The following is a 21,947-nucleotide window of genomic DNA, read 5'->3' on the forward strand; positions in this document are numbered from 1 at the left end:
CGCAAAATAGGCCCTGGTCAGGAAGGTGGTAAAATCTTCCGGGGCTTAAGTGGTTAAAGCATGTTTAAAGCAAACTGAATCAGCCTAAACTGCTCTCTTTCCCCATTCATTTGGGTCAGTCCTGGCCCATATGCGTTCGCATGGTAGCCTCAGCTGCATCGCATGCCGTGTGAACATGGCGTTTGTGCGTTAGCATGCGTGAAAAATCCCGCATTTAAATATAAACGTTTGCCACGTGATAGGCATGGTCTGATTGCGGTTTGGCATGCGCGCGAACGCCACGCATGCATAAAAGGGCACGTTCTGCAAAGAGCGGTTTCCAACACAATAGCCTCTGCAGGCTGAAAGAGGACACAGAGCAGCAGCAGCTGGGTTGCGTGAGTCACTGTGGGTGTATGTTACTGGCACTAATAGGTCCTGTATCTTTGGTAATTCAGTGTTGTGTGCATTAGGCTGAATAAGCTTAGCACAAACCTTGAGTACATTTCAAAGGTAGTACCTCAAGTATTGTCGTGCTATAAAGCAATGTCTGCCCGAAAAAGGGCTGGAGGGAGCACAGTTGGAAAAGGCACTGTGATGCCACCGTCAGGCCCTGAACGCCCTAGTCGTGCTACCACTGTGTCTACTCCTCCTGGTAGGCCAGAGGCAAATAGCCAAACTGAGCCATCACGGTTGTCAGGCGTAGTAGCTACTTCATGTACTTCTGCCACAGCCTATGTTACCAAGGACGATTTGGCATCGCCAATAGCCAGCCTAGAGGGCAGGATTGCTGACATGCTTGCAGCACCTCATGGAGGAAAGAAACGAGTTAGATCGCTCTCTCCTGAGCCGCCCCCTGAATCATTTCAGGATTGGGCAGAGAATGTGGAGGATGTGGAAGATGAAGCTGAAGATGACCCTATAGATGGTCAAGCTGAAATTTCCACTTCTGGGGAGTCCGAATCTGAGGAATCTCTATCAGCCTCTCAATCCCAAAGATTGTTTATCCAGTCTCTTGCTGAGATGGTCAGGGCTGAGTTTAAATTTCCACCCCTGGAGTCAACTGAGAGCTCCTTTTCCTCCCTTGGCTCACTGCGCCCTGCTCAGAGTCCTCGGTCTTTTCCCATGCATCCACTCTTGGAACAAGAAGTGTATAGTGACTGGGATCATCCAGATAGAATGTTTGTTCCTCCTAAAAGGTTTTCATTATTGTATCCTATGGAGGATAAGTTTTCTAAGAAATGGAATATTCCCTCTGTGGATGCAGCCATTTCTTCGGTTAACCAGAATTTAACCTGTCCTGTGGATAATGCCCAGGTTTTTAAAGATCCAGTAGATAAAAAGCTGGAATCTTTACTGAAAGCCTCCTTTGCGGTTGCAGGTTCTGCAGTACAACCAGCAGTAGCAGCCATAGGAGTGTGTCAGTCTTTGAAAGACCGCATAAAGCAAGTATTCAAGACAGTTCCCTCTCAAGGGGAGTCTGTGGAAGATCTGTCAGATCTACCTCGCACTTTGTGTTTCGCAGTAGATGCTCTTACGGACTCCATAAGGCAAATGTCACGGTTTGCACTAATGACAGTCCATATGCGCAGAATCCTATGGTTAAAGAGCTGGTCTGTGGAATTACCATGTAAAAAATTACTTGCTAGCTTCCCCTTCAAAGGAGAATGCCTTTTTGGTGATGATCTGGATAGGTATATCCAAAATATCTCGGGAGGGAAGTGTACGCTGCAGGGGCGGACTGACCATTAGGGCACTCGGGCACTGCCCGAGGGCCCGGGGCTAGTAGGGGGCCCCATGAAAGGCTCCTGGCACCTACCTTCCAAAGCATCTGTGATGATCCCGGAGCCCAGTGCCAGAACAAGTTCCAGCACTGAGCTCCGGTAACTGGCCTGACAGAGACACACTAGCGTGGGCACTCAGGACACCTTCCCTGCATCTCTTTGAGGGTGCCTGGGCTCCCTCACGCAGCGATCGTCCCTCTGCAGCAGCTGACACTTGCATCTGTCCCCCAACTGATGCCTGCACAGTACACAGAGCTCACCAAGGATCCTCCTCCACGGCTCTGAAGTACACAGACAGGAGGAGGAGGAGTAGCCCGGGAGGAGGGACATTAACTTCAAGAGCTGCACTGATTATCTGAGGTATGTACTGTACATAGTTTAAGGATACGGAAGGGGGACAGATAACAAGGATGCACATATGGAGAAGTGATGGGGGCGGGGGCATATGCTAGGGGGATGCTTTTGGAGGGGGGATGACTTGTGCTAGAAGGTGAGGAGGTGGTGTGAGGGGATTTCAACTCTGACCTCTCCCCTCCAAATGCACCCCCAGCACATGTTCTCTTACTGCCCCTTCTCCCCAAATCAAAGAGGTGCAGATTGCCACTCATCCCAAGACCCCCTCTCTCCTCATCCCAGGACCCCCCCTCTCCTCATCCCAGGACCCCCCCTCTCCTCATCCCAGGACCCCCCCTCTCCTCATCCCAGGGCCCCCTCTCTCCTCATCCCAGGACCCCCCCTCTCCTCATCCCAGGACCCCCTCTCTCCTCATCCCAGGACCCCCTCTCTCCTCATCCCAGGGCCCCCTCTCTCCTCATCCCAGGGCCCCCTCTCTCCTCATCCCAGGACCCCCTCTCTCCTCATCCCAGGACCCCTCTCTTCTCATCCCAGGACCCCTCTCTCCTCATCCCAGGACCCCCCCTCTCCTCATCCCAGGGCCCCCTCTCTCCTCATCCCAGGGCCCCCTCTCTCCTCATCCCAGGACCCCCCCTCTCCTCATCCCAGGACCCCCTCTCTCCTCATCCCAGGACCCCCTCTCTCCTCATCCCAGGGCCCCCTCTCTCCTCATCCCAGGACCCCTCTCTCCTCATCCCAGGACCCCCTCTCTCCTCATCCCAGGACCCCTCTCTCCTCATCCCAGGACCCCCTCTCTCCTCATCCCAGGACCCCTCTCTCCTCATCCCAGGACCCCCTCTCTCCTCATCCCAGGACCCCCTCTCTCCTCATCCCAGGACCCCCTCTCTCCTCATCCCAGGACCCCCTCTCTCCTCATCCCAGGGCCCCCTCTCTCCTCATCCCAGGACCCCCTCTCTCCTCATCCCAGGACCCCTCTCTCCTCATCCCAGGACCCCCTCTCTCCTCATCCCAGGACCCCTCTCTCCTCATCCCAGGGCCCCCTCTCTCCTCATCCCAGGACCCCCTCTCTCCTCATCCCAGGGCCCCCTCTCTCCTCATCCCAGGGCCCCCTCTCTCCTCATCCCAGGACCCCCTCTCTCCTCATCCCAGGACCCCTCTCTCCTCATCCCAGGACCCCTCTCTCCTCATCCCAGGACCCCCTCTCTCCTCATCCCAGGACCCCCTCTCTCCTCATCCCAGGGCCCCCTCTCTCCTCATCCCAGGACCCCCCCTCTCCTCATCCCAGGGCCCCCTCTCTCCTCATCCCAGGGCCCCCTCTCTCCTCATCCCAGGACCCCCCCTCTCCTCATCCCAGGACCCCCTCTCTCCTCATCCCAGGACCCCCTCTCTCCTCATCCCAGGGCCCCCTCTCTCCTCATCCCAGGACCCCTCTCTCCTCATCCCAGGACCCCCTCTCTCCTCATCCCAGGACCCCTCTCTCCTCATCCCAGGACCCCCTCTCTCCTCATCCCAGGACCCCTCTCTCCTCATCCCAGGACCCCCTCTCTCCTCATCCCAGGACCCCCTCTCTCCTCATCCCAGGACCCCCTCTCTCCTCATCCCAGGACCCCCTCTCTCCTCATCCCAGGGCCCCCTCTCTCCTCATCCCAGGACCCCCTCTCTCCTCATCCCAGGACCCCTCTCTCCTCATCCCAGGACCCCCTCTCTCCTCATCCCAGGACCCCCTCTCTCCTCATCCCAGGACCCCCTCTCTCCTCATCCCAGGGCCCCCTCTCTCCTCATCCCAGGACCCCCTCTCTCCTCATCCCAGGGCCCCCTCTCTCCTCATCCCAGGACCCCTCTCTCCTCATCCCAGGACCCCTCTCTCCTCATCCCAGGACCCCCTCTCTCCTCATCCCAGGACCCCTCTCTCCTCATCCCAGGACCCCTCTCTCCTCATCCCAGGACCCCCTCTCTCCTCATCCCAGGGCCCCCTCTCTCCTCATCCCAGGACCCCCCCTCTCCTCATCCCAGGGCCCCCTCTCTCCTCATCCCAGGGCCCCCTCTCTCCTCATCCCAGGACCCCCCCTCTCCTCATCCCAGGACCCCCTCTCTCCTCATCCCAGGACCCCCTCTCTCCTCATCCCAGGGCCCCCTCTCTCCTCATCCCAGGACCCCTCTCTCCTCATCCCAGGACCCCCTCTCTCCTCATCCCAGGACCCCTCTCTCCTCATCCCAGGACCCCCTCTCTCCTCATCCCAGGACCCCTCTCTCCTCATCCCAGGACCCCTCTCTCCTCATCCCAGGACCCCCTCTCTCCTCATCCCAGGACCCCTCTCTCCTCATCCCAGGACCCCCTCTCTCCTCATCCCAGGACCCCCTCTCTCCTCATCCCAGGACCCCCTCTCTCCTCATCCCAGGGCCCCCTCTCTCCTCATCCCAGGACCCCCTCTCTCCTCATCCCAGGACCCCTCTCTCCTCATCCCAGGACCCCCTCTCTCCTCATCCCAGGACCCCCTCTCTCCTCATCCCAGGACCCCCTCTCTCCTCATCCCAGGACCCCCTCTCTCCTCATCCCAGGGCCCCCTCTCTCCTCATCCCAGGACCCCCTCTCTCCTCATCCCAGCGCCCCCTCTCTCCTCATCCCAGGACCCCTCTCTCCTCATCCCAGGACCCCTCTCTCCTCATCCCAGGACCCCCTCTCTCCTCATCCCAGGACCCCTCTCTCCTCATCCCAGGACCCCTCTCTCCTCATCCCAGGACCCCCTCTCTCCTCATCCCAGGGCCCCCTCTCTCCTCATCCCAGGACCCCCCCTCTCCTCATCCCAGGGCCCCCTCTCTCCTCATCCCAGGGCCCCCTCTCTCCTCATCCCAGGACCCCCCCTCTCCTCATCCCAGGACCCCCTCTCTCCTCATCCCAGGACCCCCTCTCTCCTCATCCCAGGGCCCCCTCTCTCCTCATCCCAGGACCCCTCTCTCCTCATCCCAGGACCCCCTCTCTCCTCATCCCAGGACCCCTCTCTCCTCATCCCAGGACCCCCTCTCTCCTCATCCCAGGACCCCTCTCTCCTCATCCCAGGACCCCCTCTCTCCTCATCCCAGGACCCCCTCTCTCCTCATCCCAGGACCCCCTCTCTCCTCATCCCAGGACCCCCTCTCTCCTCATCCCAGGGCCCCCTCTCTCCTCATCCCAGGACCCCCTCTCTCCTCATCCCAGGACCCCTCTCTCCTCATCCCAGGACCCCTCTCTCCTCATCCCAGGACCCCCTCTCTCCTCATCCCAGGACCCCCTCTCTCCTCATCCCAGGACCCCCTCTCTCCTCATCCCAGGGCCCCCTCTCTCCTCATCCCAGGACCCCCTCTCTCCTCATCCCAGGGCCCCCTCTCTCCTCATCCCAGGACCCCTCTCTCCTCATCCCAGGACCCCTCTCTCCTCATCCCAGGACCCCCTCTCTCCTCATCCCAGGACCCCTCTCTCCTCATCCCAGGACCCCTCTCTCCTCATCCCAGGACCCCCTCTCTCCTCATCCCAGGACCCGTATCTCCTCATCCCAGGACCCGTATCTCCTCATCCCAGGACCCGTATCTCCTCATCCCAGGACCCCCTCTCTCCTCATCCCAGGACCCCCTCTCTCCGCTCTCATCCCAGGACCCCCTCTCTCCTCATCCCAGGGCCCCCTCTCTCCTCATCCCAGGACCCCCTCTCTCCTCATCCCAGGACCCGTATCTCTTCATCCCAGGACCCGTATCTCCTCATCCCAGGACCCCCTCTCTCCTCATCCCAGGACCCCCTCTCTGCTCTCATCCCAGGACCCCCTCTCTGCTCTCATCCCAGGGCCCCCTCTCTGCTCTCATCCCATGGCCCCCTCTCTGCTCTCATCCCATGGCCCCCTCTCTGCTCTCATCCCATGGCCCCCTCTCTGCTCTCATCCCATGGCCCCCTCTCTGCTCTCATCCCAGGACCCCCTCTCTGCTCTCATCCCAGGACCCCCTCTCTGCTCTCATCCCAGGACCCCCTCTCATCCCAGGGCCCCCTCTCTCCTCATCCCAGGACCCCCTCTCTCCTCATCCCAGGACCCCTCTCTCCTCATCCCAGGACCCCCTCTCTCCTCATCCCAGGACCCCCTCTCTCCTCATCCCAGGACCCCCTCTCTCCTCATCCCAGGGCCCCCTCTCTCCTCATCCCAGGACCCCCTCTCTCCTCATCCCAGCGCCCCCTCTCTCCTCATCCCAGGACCCCTCTCTCCTCATCCCAGGACCCCTCTCTCCTCATCCCAGGACCCCCTCTCTCCTCATCCCAGGACCCCTCTCTCCTCATCCCAGGACCCCCTCTCTCCTCATCCCAGGGCCCCCTCTCTCCTCATCCCAGGACCCCCCCTCTCCTCATCCCAGGGCCCCCTCTCTCCTCATCCCAGGGCCCCCTCTCTCCTCATCCCAGGACCCCCCCTCTCCTCATCCCAGGACCCCCTCTCTCCTCATCCCAGGACCCCCTCTCTCCTCATCCCAGGGCCCCCTCTCTCCTCATCCCAGGACCCCTCTCTCCTCATCCCAGGACCCCCTCTCTCCTCATCCCAGGACCCCTCTCTCCTCATCCCAGGACCCCCTCTCTCCTCATCCCAGGACCCCCTCTCTCCTCATCCCAGGACCCCCTCTCTCCTCATCCCAGGACCCCCTCTCTCCTCATCCCAGGACCCCCTCTCTCCTCATCCCAGGGCCCCCTCTCTCCTCATCCCAGGACCCCCTCTCTCCTCATCCCAGGACCCCTCTCTCCTCATCCCAGGACCCCTCTCTCCTCATCCCAGGACCCCCTCTCTCCTCATCCCAGGACCCCCTCTCTCCTCATCCCAGGACCCCCTCTCTCCTCATCCCAGGGCCCCCTCTCTCCTCATCCCAGGACCCCCTCTCTCCTCATCCCAGGGCCCCCTCTCTCCTCATCCCAGGACCCCCTCTCTCCTCATCCCAGGACCCCTCTCTCCTCATCCCAGGACCCCTCTCTCCTCATCCCAGGACCCCCTCTCTCCTCATCCCAGGACCCGTATCTCCTCATCCCAGGACCCGTATCTCCTCATCCCAGGACCCGTATCTCCTCATCCCAGGACCCCCTCTCTCCTCATCCCAGGACCCCCTCTCTCCGCTCTCATCCCAGGACCCCCTCTCTCCTCATCCCAGGGCCCCCTCTCTCCTCATCCCAGGACCCCCTCTCTCCTCATCCCAGGACCCGTATCTCTTCATCCCAGGACCCGTATCTCCTCATCCCAGGACCCCCTCTCTCCTCATCCCAGGACCCCCTCTCTGCTCTCATCCCAGGACCCCCTCTCTGCTCTCATCCCAGGGCCCCCTCTCTGCTCTCATCCCAGGGCCCCCTCTCTGCTCTCATCCCAGGGCCCCCTCTCTGCTCTCATCCCATGGCCCCCTCTCTGCTCTCATCCCATGGCCCCCTCTCTGCTCTCATCCCATGGCCCCCTCTCTGCTCTCATCCCATGGCCCCCTCTCTGCTCTCATCCCAGGACCCCCTCTCTGCTCTCATCCCAGGACCCCCTCTCTGCTCTCATCCCAGGACCCCCTCTCTGCTCTCATCCCAGGACCCCCTCTCTGCTCTCATCCCAGGACCCCCCCCTCTCTGCTCTCATCCCAGGACCCCCCCTCTCTGCTCTCATCCCAGGACCCCCCCTCTCTGCTCTCATCCCAGGACCCCCCCCTCTGCTCTCATCCCAGGACCCCCTCTCTGCTCTCATCCCAGGACCCCCTCTCTGCTCTCATCCCAGGACCCCCTCTCTGCTCTCATCCCAGGACCCCCTCTCTGCTCTCATCCCAGGACCCCCTCTCTGCTCTCATCCCAGGGGTCTCTCTCAGCTCTCATCCCAGGGCCCCCTCGATGCTCTCATCCCAGGACCCCCTCTCTGCTCTCATCCCAGGGGTCTCTCTCAGCTCTCATCCCAAGGCCCCCTCTCTGCTCTCATCCCAGGGGTCTCTCTCAGCTCTCATTCCAGTGTCCCCTCTCTGCTCTCATCTCAGGACCCCCCCTCTGTTCTCATCCCAGGACCCCCTCTCTGCTCTCATCCCAGGACCCCCTCTCTGCTCTCATCCCAGGGCCCCCTCTCTGCTCTCATCCCATGGCCCCCTCTCTGCTCTCATCCCATGGCCCCCTCTCTGCTCTCATCCCAGGACCCCCTCTCTGCTCTCATCCCATGGCCCCCTCTCTGCTCTCATCCCAGGACCCCCTCTCTGCTCTCATCCCAGGGGTCTCTCTCAGCTCTCATCCCAGGACCCCCTCTCTGCTCTCATCCCAGGACCCCCCTCTCTGCTCTCATCCCAGGACCCCCCTCTCTGCTCTCATCCCAGGACCCCCCTCTCTGCTCTCATCCCAGGACCCCCTCTCTGCTCTCATCCCATGGCCCCCTCTCTGCTCTCATCCCAGGACCCCCTCTCTGCTCTCATCCCAGGGGTCTCTCTCTGCTCTCATCCCAGGGGTCTCTCTCTGCTCTCATCCCAGGGGTCTCTCTCTGCTCTCATCCCAGGGGTCTCTCTCTGCTCTCATCCCAGGGGTCTCTCTCAGCTCTCATCCCAGGGCCCCCTCGATGCTCTCATCCCAGGACCCCCTCTCTGCTCTCATCCCAGGGGTCTCTCTCAGCTCTCATCCCAAGGCCCCCTCTCTGCTCTCATCCCAGGGGTCTCTCTCAGCTCTCATTCCAGTGTCCCCTCTCTGTTCTCATCTCAGGACCCCCTCTCTGTTCTCATCTCAGGACCCCCTCTCTGTTCTCATCTCAGGACCCCCTCTCTGTTCTCATCTCAGGACCCCCTCTCTGCTCTCATCTCAGGACCCCCTCTCTGCTCTCATCCCTGGACCCCCTCTCTGCTCTCATATTAGGACCCTCTCTCTGTTCTCATTCCAGGACCCTCTCTGCTCTCATCCCTGGGGCCCCTCTCTGTCCTTATCCCAGGGGTCCCTCTCTGTTCTTATCCCAGGGGCTACTCTCTGTCATTATTCCAAGGGTCACTCTCTGTCTTTATCTCAGGGGTCCCTCTCTGTCCTCTTTCAAGGGGTCCCCTAAACACCAACTGGGATAGGTTGTTCAGGACAGCAAGGGCCTGTTTAAATTTGCAGTTTGGGGGCAGGAAAACCTCAGAATTGAGCCCTGTATTTACTCACCCCCACCACACCCCCTTTAACTGCAAGGGCCAGGGGTGTACACATGTTGCATCCGCATCAGGAATTATATGTCCTGTCACGCTTGGCAGATGTAGCACCTGCCAAGCATAACTCATTCAAGTGAATGGGGCTGCATTGCAAAGGCTGTGCAACCTTGTGCAGTACAGCAAAAAAAAAAAAGGGTTAAAGTAGGCAATGAGAAGGCGTTGTATTGCCTCCTCATCACCTGCTTCAACTCCTTGAATCACACACTAGCATGCTGAAACTATGTGCATTGCACATGGTTGCAGGGTGTTTGCTGAGTGGGCCTCATTCACTTGAATGGGTCACGATAACCCACCAAAAGCAACAGGGGGTTTAACTCCTGCTGCAACATGTGTACTCATGGACATGGACACAGGGGGGCCCCATGATCTCATATTGCCCGGGGGCCCCATAGGTTATCAGTCCGCCCCTGGTACGCTGCTACCTGCAAAAAAGAAGAGCAGGCGCCCTTCCTTTAAGATCCCTAGCACACATAATACCAGTGCTTCCAGTTCCAGGCAGTGGCGACGGCCTCAACTGCCTGCATCCAGACCCAAGTCCTCAGGGCAAGGTCAGAAAAATCCTGGGCCCAGAGACCAGCTAAGTCTTCCTCTAAGCCCTCTAAATGAAGGGTCGCCCCCACTCACCTGGGTGGGGGTAAGACTCCGGCGGTTTTCAGGGGCATGGGTGGAGCTGATCCAAGACAATTGGGTTGTCTCCACCATCTCACAGGGCTACAAGCTGGAATTCCAGGTGTCCCGCATCCTCGGTTTTTAAGGTAGAATATATCAACAGATCCCCTAAAGGAAAGCGCTCTCTTTCAGGCATTGAACCAGCTGAGAGCTCAGAGGGTGATAACCGAGGTTCCGAGAACTAAAGGTTTCAGGGGTTTTACTCAAACCTATTCATCGTCCCCAAACCAAACGGGGATGTGAGACCTATTTTGGATCTCAAGGCACTGAATCAGTTTCTGAACGTTCGTTCGTTCGTTCGTTTCGCATGGAATCAATTCGTTCAGTCGTAACCTCCCTGCAGGGAGGGGAATTCCTGGCATCCATAGACATTAAGGATGCATATCTTCATGTGCCAATATTTCAGACCCATCAAAGGTTCCTGCGTTTTGCAACTGGAATCCATCATTTTCAGTTTGTGGTCAAGAGTGTTCACAAAGATCCTGGCTCCAGTATTGGCTGTTCTAAGGTCCCAAGGGATATCAATTATAGGATACCTGGACGATCTGTTGCTAATAGATCGATTGGTGTCAGCTCTAAGCCCAAACATCCTTCAGACTGTACATTTTTTGAAACGTCTGGGTTGGATACTGAACTTGGCAAAGTCAGCATTACAGCCAGTCCAGCGTCTGGAATACCTGGGGCTTCTTGTCGACACGGTGCAGGCAAAGATATTCTTGCCAGCAAAAAGGGTCTCAGACCTGAAGAATCAGGTTCGGTCTATAGTGAGACTGAGATATCCGTCTATACGTCTTTGCATGATGTTACTGGGGAAGATGGTGTCCACATTTGAGGCAATTCCCTATGCTCAATTCCATGCCAGACCTTTGCAGAACAACATTCTATCTGCATGGAATGGAAAAATTCAGTCTTTGGACCGGTTCATATCTCTGCTACCGAGAGTACGACAGAGCCTGAATTGGCGGTTGTTGACCAGAAATCTGGAGAAGGGGAAATCCTTTCTTCCAGTGACCTGGAAAGTGGTGACTACGGACGCCAGTTTCTCTGGCTGGGGAGCAGTCCTAGAGGAAGCCTCTGTCCAGGGGAAGTGGTCTTGGGTAGAGAGTCATCTCCCCATCAACATTTTGGAAATTCGGGCAGTCAGTCGGGCGCTGAAATTCTGGACGCCCAGACTTCGGGGTCACCCTGTCAGGGTACAATCCAACAATGCCACGGCCGTGGCTTATGTCAACCATCAAGGAGGCACAAGGAGTCTTTCAGCCCAGAAAAAGGTGGAAATCATCCTGTCCTGGGCAGAGAAGTTTGTGCCATGCCTGACAGCAGTATTCATTCCGGGAATAGAGAACTGGCAGGCAGATTATTTGAGCCGTCAACAGATGTCTCCGGGGGAATGGTCCTTACATCCCGAGATTTTTCAATTGATTCGCCTACGCTGGGGGATCCCAGTCATAGATCTGTTGGCATCCAGGTTCAACAACAAATTGGAGAGATTTGTGTCCAGGACCAGGGATTCACTCGCAGTCGGAGTGGATGCTTTGGTGAGTCCTTGGGAGGAGTATTCCCTGATCTATGCCTTTCCTCCGGTACAGCTGATATCGCGTCTGTTGCGCAGGATCCAGCTGGAGGGGAAACCAGTAATTCTGATAGCCTGGGCTTGGCCGAGGAGAATTTGGTATGCACAAATCCAGGAGTTGGCAGTGACGAGGCCCTGGGTCCTTCCACTGTGTCCGGACTTGCTTTCTCAAGGCCCTATATTCCACCCTGCTGTACAGTCCCTAAATTTGACGGCCTTGCTATTGAAGCCTTAATCTTGAAAGAGCAGGGTGTGTCTGGCCCCGCAGTTCATACACTGATAAACGCCAGGAAGCCAGTCTCTAGAAATATTTATTACAGGGTCTGGAAGTCCTACATTGCCTGGTGTGAAGCCAGGAAATGGCATCCCCGGACATATATCATCGGGAGAATTCTATCCTTCCTGCAAGCAGGGGTAGATATGAAATTAGCCCTGAGCACAATTAAAGGGCAGATTTCAGCTTTATCATTTTTTTTCCAGGAACCGATCGCTTCCCATTCGCTGGTTCAAACCTTCGTCCAGGGAATATTGCGTTTGCTTCCTCCAGTGAAGCCACCATTGTGTCCTTGGGACTTAAATTTGGCGTTGGCAGTTTTGCAAAAACAGCCTTTTGAACCTCTGGGGCAGGTTTCCCTGGTTCTTTTGACCAAGAAACTGGTCTTTTTGATTGCGATAACTTCGGCTAGAAGGGTATCGGAACTAGCAGCTCTTTCTTGTAAAGAGCCATTCTTGACATTTTATCAAGATAGGGTGATTTTACATCCTCACCCAGATTTTTTGCCCAAGGTAGTGTCCGCCTTTCATTTAAATCAGGACATTATACTACCTTAATTTTTTCCAGATCCTCACTCAGAGGAGGAAAAGTTATTGCATTCCCTTGATGTAATGCGTGCACTTAAATTTTACAGGAAACAGCTCATATTCGTAAAACCGAGGGCTGCCAGAAGGCCCCAGGAAGGGGTTAGCAGCATCTAAATCTATGATTTCCTGTAGGATTCGCCAGGTTATTACCCAGGCGTATGCAGTGGCGTACCTAGAGCATTTGGCACCCGGGGCGGATCCTATATCTGGCACCCCCCCCCCCCGGACTTTAAAATGTAAAAACACCCGCAAAAATTTGTAATGTCTCCAAGAATATTTATTGCACACATTTCACAGCCCCCCTATCACAGTGCCCTTTGCAGTCTGCCCCCGTCTCTCTAATCACAGTTCCCCCTTTTGCACACTCTGCCTCCACTGCACAGTCCTACCTTTGGCATAAACAGATAGCTAATACTATTATCAATGTATTAAGTTTGAGTAAGAGATTGGAGACATGCTAAAGGAGATAGTCAGAGACTGAGGACATGATACAAGAGATGGTAAGAGACTGAGGAAATGATACAAGAGATGGTCAGAGACTGAGGACATGATACAAGAGATGGTCAGAGACTGAGGACATGATACAAGAGATGGTCAGAGACTGAGGACATGATACAGGAGATGGTCAGAGACTGTGGACATGATACAGGAGATGGTCAGAGACTACAGATATGATACAAGAGATGGTCAGAGACTGTAGACATGATACAGTAGATGGGCAGACACTGCAGATGTGATACAAGAGATGGTCAGAGTCTGCGGACATGATACAAGAGATGATCCGAGACTGTGGACATGATCCAAGAGATGGTCAGAGACTGAGGACATGATCCAAGAGATGGTCAGAGACTGAGGACATGATCCAAGAGATGGTTGGTCAGAGACTGAGGACATGATCCAAGAGATGGTCAGAGACTGAGGACATGATCCAAGAGATGGTCAGAGACTGAGGACATGATCCAAGAGATGGTCAGAGACTGAGGACATGATCCAAGAGATGGTCAGAGACTGAGGACAAGAGATGGTCAGAGACTGAGGACATGATACAAGAGATGGTCAGAGACTAAGGACATGATACAAGAGATGGTCAGAGACTGAGGACATGATACAAGAGATGGTCAGAGACTGAGGATATGATACAAGCGATGGTCAGAGACTGCAGACATGATACAAAAGAAGGTCAGAGACTGCAGACATGATAGAAGATAGAAGAGCATTAGGGGGGGCGGAGAGCACAGGGCAAGCAGAGAGCACTGGAGGAGCTGAAGGGCGCGGGGGGGGGACTGGAGAGAATTAAGAGGGGTTTGAAAAGCATTGTAGGGGGGTTGGAAGGCACAGGGGGTGGAAAGCACTGGGGGGGGGCAGGGAAAACCAGGGGGATGGAGAGCATGGGGGGAACTGGAACTCACTGAGGGGGGAGCCAGGGAGCACAGGGGGGCGGAGAGCACTGGGGGAGCAAGAGAGCATAGGGGGGAGATGAAAAGCACTGTGGGGAGCTGAAGAGCACTGGGGGGCGGGGGGGGCCAAGAGCACTGAGGGGTTAAGAGCACTGGGGGGGCGTGTTAAGAGCAGGGGGGTGTTAAGAGCACTGGGGCTTGTTAAGAGCAGGGGGGTTTAAGAGCACTGGGGGGTGTTAAGAGCACTGGGGGGGGGGTGTTAAGAGCACTGGGGGGTGTTAAGAGCAGGGGGGAAGTTAAGAGCACTGGGGGGAGGTGTTAAGAGCAGGGGGGGTTTTAAGAGCACTGGGGGGTGTTAAGAGCGGGGGGGTTTTAAGAGCACGGGGGGGGGGGGTGTTAAGAGCAGGGGGGTTTTAAGAGCACTGGGGGGTGCTAAGAGCAGGGTGGTTTTAAGAGCATGGGGGGTGTTAAGAGCAGGGGGGGTGTTAAGAGCACTGGGGGGAGGTGTTAAGAGCAGGGGGGTGTTAAGAGCAGGGTGGGTTAAGAGCACCCGGGGGGGTGTTAAGAGCAGGGGGTGTTAAGAGCAGGGGGGTTAAGAGCACTGGGGGGTGTTAAGAGCAGGGGGGTTTTAAGAGCACTGGGGGGGTGTTAAGAGCACTGGGGGAGGTGTTAAGAGCAGGGGGGGTTTAAGAGCACTGTGGGGGTGTTAAGAGCAGGGGGGTTTTAAGAGCACTGGGGGGGTGTTAAGAGCAGGGGGGTTTTAAGAGCACTGGGGGGTGTTAAGAGCAGGGGGGTTTTAAGAGCACTGGGGGGGTGTTAAGAGCAGGGGGGTTTTAAGAGTACTGGGGGGTGTTAAAAGAAGGGGGTGCTAAGAGCATGGGGAGGGGGGGCTGGAGAGCACTAGGGGGCCAGCAAGTTGTATAGGAGAGGGGATGGGTCAACTGCATATAAATGATTTGATCTTTACATATTCCGAGTACTGCTGCCGCTAACTGACTGCAGGAGGGAGAGGAGAATCAGCCATTCCATGGCAGCAGGAGAAATCTATATGCAGCTGTCCCATCTCCTCTCCTATCCAGACAGTCACACAGACACACAGGAGGAGGCTGCTCAGTGCTCACCTTCTTCCCGCCGGCCGCCGCCCGCCGCCCCCGCGAGCAGCGTGGACTGAAGGAGCTGCAGCTCCTTCACATTGATATGCCGACCAGCCTGACACCCCCCCAGTGCGTGGCACCCGGGGCAGGCCGCCCCCCCGTTAGTACGCCACTGGGCATATGGTTTAGTAGGAAAGGTTCCACCTTTTCCTGTAAAGGCACATTCTACCAGAGGAGTAGGTGCCTCTTGGGCACATCGCCATCAAGCCTCTATGGCTCAAATTTGCAAGGCCGCAACTTGATCGTTGGTGCATACGTTCACTCATTTCTATAGAGTGGATGTTGGGACCCAGGAGGAGTCTGCTTTTGGCGGCAGTGTACTGCAGGCAGAGTTGTAATCCTTCGGTTAAGGGTCAGATGGCGGTATTGTTTTGGTGTCCCCCTCCCCTCAGATGCATTGCTTTGGGGCGTCCCATATGTTAGGATTATGGCTCTGTGTCCCGTGATGTACGAAAAGAAAAATGGATTTTTAATACAACTTACCTGTAAAATCCATTTCTTAAAGTACATTACAGGACACAGAGGTCCCGCCCCTCTTCTGTGGGGTTTTTTATTGCTTGCTACAAAACTGAGGTACTTCCTGTGAGGGAAGGGCTATATAGGGGGTCATCAATTCTGATTGGTTGCCAGTGTCCTTCACCTGTAGGTGGCCTATATAACCCATATGTTATGATTATGGCTCTGTTTCCCGTGATGTACTTCAAGAAATGGATTTTACAGGTAAGTTGTATTAAAAATCCATTTTTTTTTGTAATTAATTTGAAAAGATTTCATTGTTGTCATTATAGGGTATTGTTTGTAGAATTTTGAGTAAAATAATGATTTTAATCCATTTTGGAATAAGGCTGTAACATAAGAAAATGTGGAAAAAGTGAAGTGTTGTGAATGCTTTCTGGATGCACTGTAAATATGACTCCAAAAAAAACAAAAAAAAAAACAACTTTTTTTTTTAATAAAAGCCCTACCTCTTCTTAGATGTCTACCTCCACACAGAGACAAAGTGCAGGACAATACATTGTAAGTCAAAACAATATCAGCTGCAGGGAGATTACAGGAATATTGGTGACTAACCTTTTGCCGTCTACCTGTCTTTTTTTGGGAAAGATTCCTCTTTAGGGCCACTTGCCCTTGAAATAAAAATGGCAAAGAAGTCAGGGGGTAAAGGGGAGGGATTGCTCATTCAACACAGGACAAAACTGATGGAATTCCCCACTGTAATTTAGGTCTTCCGTTCTGCCATTAGGGTTAAAATACTTGAGAGCTGGACTTCGGTAATAAAGGGTTAAATGATATTACTTATAATTTGTTTGTTAACAGGTTCCTATGTTTAACCTCTCAGATATCTGGGTATGGTGCAGTAATTAAAACAACTCAAAAATTGTAATAATAAAAAGGAATTTACTTAGCTTGGTTTATAGATGTATTACAGATGATAATATAGATAAATACAGCATCGTTCAAGTCCAGGGGATTCCATAATTTCATTAGAAAACAGAAAAGCACCTCTAAGTGCAATTGTTTATTAAAATGTTAGATCACACAGACAAGAGGTCACTCACATGGGGAGTAAAAGATCAGGCTCCTCTGATAGTGGTCAACATCCCAATGAAACAACAAGCACCCAGGGTCTGTACATGAAGGAGTCACAGTGTGGAAGTAGAAGGCCAGCGTTCTTCTGTGTCACTCATGGCAGACCTCTTGGTGAAGCGCATCTTCACCTCCCTGTAAAGATAACTTGAGAAAGGAGCAAGCATGCTCATTATCCACATTGCCCATGCCTCGAAACGCGTTGTTTACTCCCACTTCTGGTGACGTCACATGCCGGTGCTGCGGTTCATGCTGCACCTCACTAAGAGGTTTGCTCGCAGCGTTACGGAAGAACCGGCCTTCTGCTTCCCTGTCGCGGCTTTTTCATGTTCAGACCCCAGGCGCTGGTTGTTTCATCAGAATGTTGACCACTATCAGATGAGCCTGATCTTTTACTCCCCATGTGAGTAGCCCCTTTTTTGTGTGATTTAACGTTTTATTAAACTATTGCACTTAGAGGCGCTTTTCTGTTTTATTCTATGCTTTGGATATACAGCGAATTCCCTGCTAAACAGCTTCTGGGCATGCCCAGAAGCTGTGGAGGAATGCGGCGCCGCATCGGAAGTGACGCGAGGGGCCGGTGCAGGCGCATTCTGGCAGAAGAAGACATGGAAGAGGACGCCGAAGAGGATCGCGCTGGCTTCAGCTGCCCACAACAGAGATGGCAACGCTGTGGAAGAAATTTTATAAGTGAGTATTTCTTCTAAAAGGTAAGTGCGAACCGGGACAGATCAGAGGCTAGCCATTGTGGAATGTACTAGCCCTGACTGTCCCGGGGGTATGTTTGTTGAAAAATGGTTTCTGTGCCGGGAACTCCGCTTTAAAACCATTTTCATCAAATAGCAGTAAAAGCAAACAAAGAAAGAGGTCACACATTTGATATGGTCAGAGGTCACAGCTAACTAGACATGTGCGGTTCATTTTGTCCTGAATTTAAATTCGGACAAATTTTTTCGTTATTCAGAATTTCGGATGTATCTGAATTTCCGACTAACAATAGTAATGAATTTAAATGAATCTGAAATAACTAAACTAAATTTCGGCCACAAATTTGAAGTTTTCCAATCGAATCTGAATAGTTTTAAAATTTTCAAAGAGAATAAAGTAGAAAAGAAAATAAAGAAATAGAATAGAAAAAAAATATACTAGAACAGAAAAGAATAGAATAGAAAATAAAAGAATAAAATATAAAAGAGTAAAACAGAACAGAATACAAAATAAAAGAATAGAAAAAAATAGAATAGAAAATAAAAAGAGAGAATAGAAATAAAAGCATAGAATAGAAAAGAAAAAAAAACGCAGAATAAAATAGAATAGAAAATAAAGGAATAGAATAAAAAAATAGAATAAAATAGAACACAACTATCTTTTCAAATTCGAATTTCAAAAAGTATACATTTCAATTTGAATACAATACAAAAGAATAGAATTAAAAGATTAGAATAAAATAGAAAGAATATAACCTTCTTCTGAAATTCGAATAGAATAAATTCAATATTGAATAGAATATTAGATAAAATAATAGAATAGAAAATAATAGAATAGAATAAACAATAGAAAAGAATAGAATAGGATAAAAAGAATATAACAATATAACTGTTTTTTGAAATTCAAATTTCGAATAAAATATATTTTAATTTTAATGGAATTTGATTTTAATGCAATTCAAATGAAGTTCAAATTCAAATAGATTTGAATATGAGTAAACTAAACAATTCCGAAAACGAATTAAACAAATTTAACATAACTAATTTATGTAAATACCGAAACAAAAACATTTTTTTCATTTTGCACATGTCTACAGCTAACAGGAGTAAAATCAACAGTAAGTGTTCCTGCAGTGTTTGGTTGGTTGAGTGTAAAAATCATCCCCCTCTAATGTATCCAAGCCTATCAGCCCCAGTTCACATTAAATGCATGTCAGTGCAACTTCAGGTGTGACTTTGAAGACCTCTGTGCAGCATCATACACAGATGTCTATTAATTGCCAAAAGTAGTGCATGTACTATTTCAAATCGATGCGGCACCGCAATGTCGGCATTGCACTGACTTGAACGGTGCAATTGCTGGCAACAGGATGCAACTTGTCAAGTCGCTTCATTGTAAATGGGGGCTCAATTAGGCTTGGATACAATCTTCCATATAAGTGAGCTATGACAAGGAAAAATTGCAATTTTACCATCAACGTCCAAATGATTTGTTTATTACAGAAGATAGCAAATCCCAGGGAAGCACAAATTAATTTCTCGGCTTTGTTCTAGCCACAGCAGTTCAGTGTAACTAAGAGTTCCTTGGGGTGCAGCATTTTTGGGAGAGGTACTTAAAATAAAATGATTTTTAGCTTACCAGAAGCCATACTGACTAGTGGAAGTAGCGGCCACAACAGATCAAAGACCTCAAAATTACAGAGGGGGGCGTCAGACCAAAACTGGATGAAAGAGTCCAAGATAATTTTAAGTGTTGATAAAAAAAAAAAAATCATATAAAATGCTTGCTGGCACCCGGAGAGCTGCATGCGCCACGTACAGTCACCAATACAAGTGAATGCAGTTTGCGGCTCCCTAGGTGCCCAAAATGCTAGTAATTTTACATCTTAGCACCAAGGAGCCACTAGGCTACTGTGTGCATGAAGCCTGAAGACAGGATCCCTACACTAACTTTCATGAAAATAACAGCTTGTGAGGCTGCTATAAAGGTTCCTTTGTTTGGGCACATTGTGTTATGGGGTGACAACGCTCTTCCCTTGCCTCCCACCATCTCCTGCTAGTAAATCACCCTGTCACATGCCCTCCCAGAGGAATCCTCACGCTAGTGTGCTGATGCCCAGGCATTTTCCACTGGTGTCACTATCCAAAAAAAAAAACCTGCAAAAAACAATTGCAGCCAACAACAACTAAGAAATGTGTCCTATGAATAAACACAGGCAGCCTGTTATCACTGTAGTGCATGTGGACAGGAATAGGTTGTAAAGAGGCTGCAGGACATCAGCAGCATTAAAATGTAACAAAGAAAGAAAAACAGGTAAAAACTCTTCCCTCCCCCACACCCCAATTTTCCTGGATTAATAGCATTTTGCTACAAACATGACATTCAATAAGAGTTTACATCTACTTTAACCTGCTAGTAAGTACAAGACCTACACTAATCCCCCTTTATATAGTTTTTCAGCAGCACTCCCTAAGCTTTTCCTATCACAGGTAAAGCGCATTGTCATCATGGCTGCTGTGCCCTCAGCCTTTTATGGTGAGGGTATTGGCTTGCCCAAAAGCACCCTATTCACCCTTCTAAACCAGCTGAGCTGACCTATGTTCAAAGGCCAAGTGGTATATTATGGTTACTATAGCAAATTCCAGCATCATTTCACCAGGTCTTCAAATATAGAACACGCAGGATTCGCCGCAAACTTGAACCTCATAATATGTGAGCTGTAACAATGCTATTTGTACAAATTTACACCCACCTGTGCATCTAATGTTATATAAGCAGGCTTGTTCATAGTTCATGGCATCCCCTTGGGCTTAGAAAACAGCTTGCCAGCCTTCTCTAGCAGCCACAAGTAAGGATGAAGGATATGGCGCATTTGTTACTTAGTAGAGAAGCAGACATTTGGTCTGATTTTATTAAAATACTTTAAGTGTGCTTATCCTAGTAAAAATATCGAACTTAAATACACTCAGATTTGTAAGTACACCATCTCCTTAGGCTTCATTCACACCTGAGCGTATAGTTATTTGGCGTTTCTTTGCGCTTTTTTCAGGCGCTTCTTTGGGCTTTTTCAGGCATTTATTTGGGCTTTTTTAGGCATTTTTTTCAGGTGTTTGGAGGCAGGCATTGACATCTAACAAAAATACTTGTAATTTGCCAAAAAATAAGCTCATGTACTTTTTTGTGCTTCAGACGTTTTGCTTCAGGTGACAAAATGCTCAAATGTGAACAGGGGCCATTGAAATGAATGGGATTTTGCTTGTTGGGCATTTTGAGACTTCGGAGATGAGCGTTTTACAAGCTAAAAAATACTCAGGTGTGAACAGGGCTAAGTGCACTTAGGTAAATCACAGTATAACCAAGCATCACTGTTTCATATACACCTTGTATCAGCACATAAACCTGCAACTCTAGCTACTTCCTGGTCTGTGTGTAATGACATCACCAAGCCCCGCCCATTCTTTGAGTGAAACACATTCATAGTGCAGTGTTTCACAGACAGTCATTTTTCTGGAAGAGGTGAGATTAGGTTCTTGATTTGTGTCTTTGAGATGTATTTAATGCTAACAGAATAATTCTCCATTGTCTTGACACATATTGCCTTCTCTCTTTATACATACTTCGACCAGCCCAATGATGAAACCCTTGACCCGATACAAGGCTTAACAAAAAGATTTCTGTTTTTACGAACAAGAAGCCCAGAAAATGTTACGTTTGAGTCAGTTGAGTCCAGGAAAATGTACATCTGCACCAACAACAGTGAAATATCTTCAGTGAATATGGCAAGCGATTCTGATACCGGAACGACAAAGATCAGCGGTTTTATAATTGATGCAGAATTACTTGGCGGATTAATGTTGTTTGGAAAGAATCGATTATCTCTGCAATCACACATACAGATACTGGAAAGCTCACAAGAGAATAACCAACTGATGCCAAATACTTATGAAAGGTTTACATACAGACCCTATGGAAGGTTTACATACAGACCCTATGGAGATTCTGTTTGTTGGTAAACCAGACATTTAAACATAAATGCACTGTTTTAAAAATCTGTGAGGAAAGCAGCTAAACCAGCAAACAATCAACCATCAAATTCAGAAGATATCACATGTATATGGACAGATCTGTGAAGAATAATTTTTTTCCTAATTCTGTTTTTATATTCTAAGAATGTTTGTTATTCAAGAAACAATAAGGTTATGCTATAACTAAATCAAATAGCTCATTTTCATCCTTTGTCTTTTACATATATATTGAAACTTACTCATCTATGCAATAACCTAGACTGTAACTATGGCCTTAGCAGACCATGCAACTACTATGGGGCTCTGCACTGGAGTCCAGCACTATCTACTTACATATTATTTTGTGTAAGTAGCAATAGTATTTGGCAAATATGTTTGGACACATTAAATGTACAAAAAAGTTGGAATTTTCTAAAAGTCAGGACTCTAAAAGGGAATTCCTTGAAGATTGAAAGTAGACAATCAGGGGCCCATTAATGATATTACTAAGGTGCCCCATCATGCACAGTTACACCCCCGATTGTATTTTTTTGTAATATCACTTTTACATTATTTTTGTTTAATAAACCACCTGTTGGAATTACATTGACTGAGAGGAGGTTAAATAAAGTGAGCTATCTACCTTTTGTGATTTGAGCCTTTAGAGATATGATGTATGCAAGGTTCGATGTCAAGAAAAT

At 51.0% G+C, this 21,947-nt stretch overlaps 1 protein-coding gene across 1 annotated transcript in view; it reads left to right on the forward strand.

Annotated features, from left to right (window-relative positions):
• The window catches only part of LOC309552761 (uncharacterized protein), a gene marked incomplete at its 3' end in the record, with an annotated part of 63,312 nt that extends 42,057 nt beyond the window's left edge, over nt 1-21,255 (forward strand). Inside the window, exon 5 of the mRNA XM_082253676.1 lies at nt 20,869-21,255. Coding sequence (XP_082109802.1) covers nt 20,869-21,255 — 387 coding nt within the window. The remainder of the gene's footprint in view (nt 1-20,868) is intronic.
• Between the last annotated feature and the right edge of the window lie 692 nt (nt 21,256-21,947).

Source organism: Pelophylax lessonae (assembly GCF_965119305.1).
Source record: "Pelophylax lessonae genome assembly, chromosome: 4".
NCBI lineage: Eukaryota > Metazoa > Chordata > Amphibia > Anura > Ranidae > Pelophylax > Pelophylax lessonae.